Source organism: Nicotiana tabacum, chromosome 17 (assembly GCF_000715075.1).
Source record: "Nicotiana tabacum cultivar K326 chromosome 17, ASM71507v2, whole genome shotgun sequence".
Lineage (NCBI taxonomy): Eukaryota > Viridiplantae > Streptophyta > Magnoliopsida > Solanales > Solanaceae > Nicotiana > Nicotiana tabacum.
Genome location: NC_134096.1, coordinates 58,574,385 through 58,584,285, shown reverse-complemented (window position 1 = coordinate 58,584,285; position 9,901 = coordinate 58,574,385). Strand labels below are relative to the sequence as shown.

Genomic DNA, 9,901 nt, shown 5'->3' with positions numbered 1-9,901 from the left:
AAGGGAAGCTCTCAAGAACCTAACTCCTCAAAGGTCCCTCCAGCATCCAAGGTAAGTTCTAATGGTGATTCTAAGTTAATTTCAATTCCCCAACATCTTATTAATATGGGTAAACCCTTCAAATCATTAGATATTCGATTGGGGCATCACTGTTGAGAGAAGAAACCATAGAACTCGAATTCAACAGGATTGAACTTCAAAAAGGTAATGTCTTCACCCTCTAATTGATTATACCATTTGATTAATGATTATAGACTCTATGTTCATGAGATATGAGTTGATGTGTTTGATATAAAAATATGAACAATTATATGTTTGGGTTATTGATTGTTAATTATTAGTTAAGGGTGTTGTTTATTTTATGGTGAAGAAGAATGATATTGATTATAAGAAATTTGAGATTTTAGAATTTATCAAGGAGCAAGAGAATGGCTTGTTGGGTGTAGAAACACCATTAATGAGGGCTATACAGCTTTATGCCCACCAAATATTTGATAAAATATCTAAGTGACCAAAACATGAGTATTATTACTAATATGGAATCCCCTTGACTTGTATTGATATAGATTAAAGTTGAAAGGGTTGGCGAACATTGTATTACGCTCAAGAGCAGAAAGTTAAGGTATGTGAGACTAACTCTCTATGTTTGGGAATGTTAATAATTCTCCTTCACTATGTTTCTTTTACGACGTTACTAATTACCTCAGAAATATCGTTAAGCCTAGTTCCCTGAATAGCTGCAGAACTTCTATTCTCTAGCTTCATAATCTGTTCATAACTTTCATTCCGAATGTTGTGAGCTTTGTGCTTAATCAATATAGACTTGTGTTTAATTCCCATGAGTCTCAATCTAGATTACCAGCATGTCATAAATAGTTGAAGCATAAGTTCTCATAATCAGTTCATGAATACATGTCTCAGTTCAGTTCTATTCAGTATTCAAGTATTATGTAACTCAATATGGTTCAGTATTTCAGTATCATGTATTACAGTACGATTCTCAGTTCCTGTTTTTAAATCCCTGGATGTTGAACACCTGTATTTGGTTCCGAGGCCGCAGTTAATGCTTTATGCATATTTGGGCCTGAGGCCGCAGTTAATGCTTTATGCATGTTTGGGCCTGAGGCCGCAGTTATGTATACGTATACTTGGGCCCGAGGCCGTAGTTTGTGCACATATATATTGGGGCTGAGGCCGCAGTTTATTTATTCAAATAAACAGGTTGTTCATCATTCAGAAGAGGGAGTATTCATATCCTTACTTCCTTTGTTCAGTTCAGTTATCATTTCAGTTATCAGTTATCAGCTATCATTTCGGTTTCAGTTTCAATAGTTATCATTTCAGTTATCAGTTCTCTATTATCAACTCAGTTTCAGTTTCAGCATTTACAGTTCTTTCTTTCAGTTGCTTTACATACCATTGCAATTCAAATGTACTGACGTCCCTTTTGCCCGGGGCCTGCATCTTACGATGTAGGCAATGATTAACAGGATGACGATTCAGAGCGCTAGGATTCTCGTACTAGCTATTTGTGAGCTCCAGTTCTTTCGGGGCATTATCATTACTCTAGAGTCTTTCAGTATTGACAGACAGGCAGTGTTTCAGTACTTCATTAAAGGCTTCATAAACTAGAGTAACAGTTAGACAGAGTCGCAGGCTTTTCATGTTAAGCTATGTTGGCTACAAATATGTTTCGGAATTATATTAGTATATCCGCACTTTGATTTATAACATTTAGACTTTCAGTATATCAACATGTGTAAGTTTATCTTCCGCATTCAGTATGTTATGATATCACATGTTGATTCAGCTAGCCAGTTAGTTCGTTCGGTCATATGTAGTCAGGCACCGAGTGCCGTATTACGTTCAGGCCTAGGTTCGAGGCATGACAGGAGTATTTTGATGCTCTAGGTGAGAGATACATTTTAGGTGAGAAAGAATCTTAAGAGATATTTTTTTAGGTGAGAGAGAATCTCAATAGAGAGATATTAGGATATGAAAAGTTGTACGTAATTTAATTAAAAAGGTAAGATTTTAAAATAAATTATAGTATATGTAATTTTGTAAAAATACTTGTATGAAATTTAATTAAGTCTAAAAAAAAATTGTATTCTATGTAAATTCCTCTGAATTAATGGACCCTTTGCTAACCGTCTAGTCAATACGAGAAGGAACCAAGAGCCCATCTGAATGAAAAAAAAATTCATCCTGAATTATCGCTCTCGAGAAAAAGATCAATAAATTGATCCCTATCACTCGGACACGGTTTCTACTTTTCACATCCCTCTATTTAAGAGATGCACCGTGTTGATAGAAATCGTAAAGACCTTGTATACGTCCTCGAAGGTAGCATTCATGGCAATAATCACTACTTTCTCCTGAGGGTAAGACTTTGTTCTTGGAAAAGCAATGAACTTAATGAACATACAATGATAAAATTACTGAAAAATAGATTGACTAAGAAAGATCAATACTTTGAAATATACTACAACAACAACAAAAACTCAGTGGGATCTCACAAGTAGGGTCTGTGGGGTAATGTGTACGCATGCCTTATTCCTACTCTGGAGGGCGGAGAGGCTGTTTTCGAAAGACCCTCGGCTCGAGAGGAAGAGTAGGAACAAGTAAATATCAACAACAAGGCCAGGAGCACGGATGTGTAGTGCAACTTATAAAAGGTTGGAACGAAGAAAAAGAAAAAGAAAAGGCAAAGATGATATAGTCAACTATTCGCAATGCCGAAGACAGAGAAAGAAACTTAGTCAAGTGTTCATGGCAAAGTAAATAAACACTTATTCAAGGATATGCAAACATTTAGCATTTATAACTTACCTGAACCATCAAAACAACAGGCACATTAAGCAATTTCAAGAAATAACATCTTAAATTTCACTCAAATGCTAAAACCTCAAATTAGGATTTTGAATCTGGTGATAATTTAGCAAATATTCTACATCTAATTTCTTGTTCTCAATTTCCTTCTACCCAGCTACAACCAGAATCCTTTACTAATCCCCTCGTCTCCATTAGCTTTCTCACTGCAAGGGCATCACTTATTCTTCCAGCTTTAGTATACAAATTTGACAATGTTATATAATGCCCTGGATTTTCAGGCTCCAATTCAACTAAATTCTCTGAAGCAAGAACTCCAATGCTCACACCTTTATGTGCCAAAGCAGCAGCAAGTATAGAACCCCATATATGCTTGTTCGGCTTCAGACACATTTTTCCTATAAAATCTGTGGCATCTTCAAGCCGACCAGCTCGAGTTAGCAAATCAACAACACAAGTAAAATGTTCCATTCTGGGGTTCAATCCAAATTCCTCCACCATCCTGTGGAAAATATTTAACCCCTCATCAACAAGTCCTGAATGACTGCATGCTGAAAGCACTGAAGTGAATGTCAAGGCGTTTGGTCGAATGCCATAATGACTCATTTTTTTCAGGAGATGCAGGGCATCTTGTCCCAAACCATGCATCCCCAACCCACCAATTATTGTATTCCATGACACTATATCTTTATGAGCCAAATGAGAAAATACAGATAAAGCATTTCCAATGCACCCACATTTTGAGTACATATAAATAAGTGCATTCCAAATAGGAGTGACATCCCACAAACTGCTCCGCGATATATATGCATGAATTTGTTTCCCGTATTTAAGGTCACAAACTGGCAAAACACTTGAAATTGAAGTTTCATTAATCTTAATTCCCATAGGTAGCATTTTCTTGAAATACTCCAAAGCCAAGTCTTTCATCCCTAGTTCAGCGAAACCATGAATCATGGAATTCCAGGCAACAATATCAGTCTTATCCATCAATTCAAAAACATGTCTTGCATCTTGAATCCTCCCACATTTAGCATATAGAGTTAGCAATGCAGGTCCAGAAGTTCTATAAAAAGCAAAGGGTGATTTGACTTTAATCCCGTGTGCGTGAATCTCCTGGGCACTCCTTAAGTCGTCGATAAGCTGGCACGACGCAAGTACACTGGAGAGACAATCTAGGTCAGGACAAACTTCTCTTCTATTTATCATCTCCCTAAAAATATCCAACGCATGATTATGCTCTCCAATTCTTGAATAGCCTGATATCAAAGTCGTCCATGATATTATACTTGGATCTTTGATAAGCATAAATATTTTCCTAGCCTCATCACATCGACCCATGCGACAATAAGCATCCATTACTGTGTTGAAAGTGACTATATCTGGCTGACAACCTTCCATACTCATTAACCCCAACATCTCTACAGCCAAATCAAGTAACTCATTAGATACATATCCCGAAATAATCAAATTCCACGAAAGCAAATCTTTTTCTTGCATCAAATCGAATACCCGTTTTGCGCTCTGAATATCACCACATTTTGAGTACATATCAATTAAAGAATGGCCAACTTGGAGATTCCATTCTACACCACATACTACTACATCTTTGTGTATTTGTTCCCCAGTAGCCAGGCTTGAGAACTTTGCACAAGCCTTCAGAACGAGAGGAAACACATAGCCATCAAGTAATATACCATCTAGTTTCATCACCTTATAAGTACTCACACATTCTTCAATTAGGCAGTTACGTGAAAAATATGATAACATGGCCGTCCAAGCAAAAACATTTCTTTGAGACAATTTGACAAACAGGTGGCGAGCAAATTTTATATTGTCACAGTCAGCATATAGTTGTATCAATTTGGTAATGACGAATGGATTATGGCTTTGACCATGCACGACAATTTGTTGATGCGTTTGTTTTCCTTGCTCTATTGCTTTGAAATTGCTGCAGAGTTGAAGTAAATGGCTTATTTCGAATGTCAAGAATGGCCTCACGTTGGTTGCTGGCACAGATGAAAATTTCTTGTAGAAGCTCCATACTCTCATCTATTTGCAATACTGACCTTGAAGATCAACTGAATTCCTAATATCATACACGGGCTTGAGCCCTAACAGGAAATTTCCAAGTAATATGTTACTGGAGTTTTACAAGAAGAACTCAGCCTCTTTTTTTGTTTTACTACTTCCTAACGTGTTAAATAAATAGTTGTAGAGAGTTCGAAAAACGTAGGTAACAAGTTTATATATCTTGCGCTTCCTCTTTTTCTCCATTCGTTTTGGTTTATTAAGTTTATGATTTTCTCGTCATATTGTTCACTGATAAGAACTATTTCTGAAAACTTAGGTTAGGGATCTCCATTTTCCTTTTTCACAAATTCAATTATGTCATGGATCAAATAGTATTTAGATCGTGAGTTTATAGACTATGTAACTTCAGAATATTAGTCATCATATATACATATAATATTGTAGTTATATACAAATAATATGTACACATACGTATATACATATATATACAAATGTAGTGTATATTTGTCAAATAGTAGAACTGATGCTACTTTTGCATATCGTTATTTATGCAACTAAAACATGTTACCATTGTCCTTGAAGATGAAATAGGGCTTTGGCGTATTTTGCCTTGTAGTCAATGGACTCGAACTTGAGCATCAATCGTATGGCCAAGGCTGCAAACCTGCTAACATCTCTTTAATGTTTCAGCATTGATCTATTTTGTTTTTGGCCACTTCTTTCACACATCTATTTCAAGAATAGAGATGCACCAACCCGAGGTGACAAAACTAACCCAAACACATTTGACCCGCCCAATTTTTTCAAGTTTTAATGGGTTTAGGCGAGAATAGTTTTGAAGATGGGTTGGTTTGGACTAGCCCAAGTTACCCATAAAAAAATCATCAGTCCAAATGGACTCATGTTGATGCTCAACCTTGACCCATGGAAATACTCAAACTTAAAGTTCTACCTTAACCCATATTCTAAAAAATATTTTCTAATTTTTTCATGTTTGGTTGATTTAAATATTTGAAAAATATTTTCTTTATGAATTCGTTTTTCTCCAATTGGTGAAAAATATTTTTTGCATCAAGATAAGGGAAAATATTTTCAAAATATTTTTCAACCTTCCCCATCAACACCAACCCCCACCCCCATCCCCACCCCATCCCACCCCACCCCCACTCTCACCCACGCACCACCCAACCTGACCCCTCCCCCGCCATAAATATATAAAAATATTATTTAGAGTACTTTTTTCTATGATGTAAAAAAAATATTTTCTTTCGTATCAACAAAATGAGATTTTTTTCGTGATGTAGAAAAAATATTTTCTTTCATTTCAACAAAATGTCCTTTATTTCATTTCAGTAAAATAAAAGACGGTACTAAGCTATTTTTTAGGTGTCACAATAAAATAAAATAAAATAAAGTACTCATTTAATTTAAATGAAATAAAATATTTTGTCTACAACATGAAAAGAAAATATTCTCTTTGTTGAAATAAAAAAAAATATTTTTTCTAAAACATGAAAAGAAAGTACTCATTTTGTGAAAAAGAAAATATATTTTTTAATCATGAAAAGAAAGTATTCTTTTTTGTTGAAACAAAAGAAAATACTTTTTCTACAACATGAAAAGAAGGTACTTATTTTGTGAAAAAGAAAATATTTTTACTACATCATGAAAAGAAAGTACTTATTTTATTGAAATGAAAGAAAATACTTTTTCTACATCATAAAAAGATAATATTCATTTTGTTGAAATGAAAAAGAAAATACTTTATCTACAACATTAAAAGATTTTTTTTTTCTACAACAAGAAAAGAAAGTACTCATTTTGTGCAAAAAAAATATATTTTTCTATATCAAGAAAAGAAAGTACTCTTTTTGTTGAAACAAAAGAAAATACTTTTTCTATAGCATGAAAAGAAGGTACTCATTTGTGAAAAAGAAAATACTTTTATTATATCATGAAAAAAGGTACTTATTTTATTGAAATGAAAGAAAATATTTTTTCTACATCATAAAAAGATAAACAAAATAAAATACTTTTTCTATAACATGAAAAGAAGGTACTCATTTTGTGAAAAAGAAAATACTTTTACAACATCATGAAAAGAAAGTACTTAGTTTATTAAAATAAAAAAAATACTTTTTCTACATCATAAATAGATAATATTCATTTTGTTGAAATGAAAAAGAAAATATTTTATCTACAACATTAAAGGAAAATACTTTTTCTACAACATGCAAAGAAAATACTTATTTTGTGAAAAAAAAAATATTTTTTCTACATTATAAAAAGAAAATACTCTTTTTGTTGAAATAAAAGAATTTTTTTTTCTACAACATGAAAGAAAGTATTCATTGAGAATATTGCATAGATTTGGGTCAATTTAGGCGGGTTGAGTTACAACTCATTGTTTAACCTATCTTGACCCAGCACATCTTAACCCAAATGAACTTTGAGTAAAGTTGGGCAATGATCCATTTAATGAGTCAGTCCATCATGACCAGCTTAAATAAAGCCCAAACAGCTCATTTACCACCCCTAAGCCCGACCCTTCCTGTTTGATAAATTTGTGCACTTCTCATGTTCACCAATTGTCTTGTACACAACTACACGAAGAAGACATTGAATCTAATGTGTATTCCTAAGTTTGATTGACAATCCAAAACCATATTTTGTTAGGATGTTGTCATCGTGAATATTGTGGTAAGAAGAAACTCTAGGATTAAAGCCTTGCAACTAAATGATGCAAAGTTTAGTTGCACAAAGGTGGAATTAAATCCCACCCATATCATATTTGATTATTCTATTCTTTCAATCTTAGGATTATAGTTTAGAATTAAAGTAGAGGGCAAATGGGCGGGGCGAGTCAATTTGGGCTGGTCAAAAAACGGGTCAAATTAATAAAACGGGTCAAGATCCAACCCGTCCAAAATTATTGGATCAAAATAGGTTGGGTTAAGTTAGGTCAAATATAGGGTCATAATCCAATCCGACCAACTTGACCTATTAATATTTCAAAGCTTTAGTGGATCTCTTCTAAATCTAATTAAAATCTAATTTTATTTGTCAACTTAATATTTACTATACATTTAAAATTTCACATGTAGGACCACAAAACTAGTTACCATGCTAATTAAATATTTTTGTCTAAATTACAATAATTTTAAAACGGCTAAACAGAAAAATCTAAAACGATTTGTCTGAAAAAAGCTGAAAAATATCTAATATTTAACGTGAGAAACAATATTAGCATTATTGCAACGCTAGAGTTGATCCAATAGTAACCTAAGAAATAGCTACAATTGAGCAGGAAAACACAAATAAAAGTTATAATAAATAAATAAATTAACACGAGGAATTTTTAGAAACTATCATAGTTTAGAGGCTATTTATGCGGCACAACTACTGTTTCCATATTTACTATCTATAGCAAAACTTACTTTGCCAGGAGCTTGTATTTTCTGTATTCGTGCGCGTAAGATAGACTGTATCAATGAATATAATTTTGGTATATTCCACTATATTCAATTTACTGTATTCAATATGGCTGTATTACAAAATAAATTTAAAAAGATACAGAGATATTTGATTGTATTCAATTAACGATATTCACTCGTAGCTACTTTTGCACTGTATTCAATTCGACTGTATTCAAACAACAAAAATTTAAAAAATACAGGGATATTCAGTTGTATTCAATTTATTGTATTTATTCAATTTCTATTTTTACAATGTACTCAATTCACCGTATTCAATTCAGTTGTATTCAAACAACATAAATTCAAAAAATACAAGAATTTGCAAAATATCCCCCGAAATACATAAAATGCAGGCAAAATACCAAAAAATACACCAAAATCGGGCCAAATTTGAGCTGAAAAGATTTGAGAAATACCACTGTATTTATACTTAAAAATAAAGAGTACATACAATAATACATTGTATTCGTTCGCACATAATAACTGTATCAATGAATACAGTTTTGATGAAAAAGTTATATCAATGAAAAAGACGACACATATCTGTAAAAAGTAGAAGACGAAAGAGGCAGGGGAGGGAAAATAGATAGCAAAAACCATGGTCACCGTCCGTGCCACGACCCCAAATTCCCTCCGTAGGATGTAATGACGATACCTAGTCTCTAAGACTAGGTAAGTCTAACAACATGCGGAAACATTAAATAAAAGTTTAGAATTTCAAAACTCCCACAATTTCATAAATAAAATCTGTAAACTCAATACGTACACCTCCCCCAAACCTGGTGAGATATAAGTCACAAGCTCTAAGTACAGTGCTGAACAATCCTATACATCACTGTCTATAAAAGTGAAATAAAATAAAGAAGAACAAGATAGAAGAGGACTCCAAGACCTGCGGACGGGGCAGGTGTACCTTGAAGTCTCCAAATGGAACTCAACGCACTAGTGTCGGGACTGGTAAGATGTACCTGGATCTGCATAAAAGTATGTGCAGAAGCGTTGTATGAGTACACCACAACGGTACCCAATAAGTGCCAAGCATAACTTCGGTAGAGTAATGACGAGATCAAGCCATGTCCCTACTGGAGATAATAAGAAACAAGACGAAAGATATAACAATATAATGATAATGACAAAGGAAATGAAACAAATAAGGAATTTACGAAAAGTTAACAACACAGAACCAAGACAGTTAATACAACATGGAAGGAAACAAGGATTTACACGTTAAGGAAACAAAAAACAAATACAAATACAATAATTAAAGAAAGATCAATAAGGGCCACTACTGAGGTATCGCCTAGTAGTCCCGAATTATAAAAGTAACTCACAATCTTTTCCTTATACAACCGCGGGAGCCTTTACATTTAGTTTCGAAAAATCATTTTTCTAAAATAGTACCCCACGTTTTAGCCCACCTTTTCACATCGCCTGGCTTACAGTGGTTACCCTACTAGACACACGTATCAAGCCCACCTTATCTCACCGCATGCGTTTCAACACCCACACCTTATACCACCGCAGGCGTATCAATAGTAACAACAGCACGGCAGAAGCCT

General features: G+C 33.9%; 1 protein-coding gene across 1 annotated transcript; it reads right to left on the bottom strand.

The window, feature by feature from the left end:
* Positions 1-2,805: 2,805 nt before the first annotated feature.
* LOC107770657 (pentatricopeptide repeat-containing protein At4g13650-like) lies at positions 2,806-5,244 on the bottom strand. The gene has a single exon (XM_016589990.2). The coding sequence runs from the start codon at positions 4,882-4,884 to the stop codon at positions 2,971-2,973; it is 1,914 nt and encodes a 637-aa protein (XP_016445476.2). The 5' UTR covers positions 4,885-5,244; the 3' UTR covers positions 2,806-2,970.
* Positions 5,245-9,901: the final 4,657 nt, after the last annotated feature.

Excerpts from the sequence above, each read along its gene's own strand:
- LOC107770657 (XM_016589990.2), bottom strand. The coding sequence starts at position 4,884 with ATGAGAGTATGGAGCTTCTACAAGAAATTTTCATCTGTGCCAGCAACC.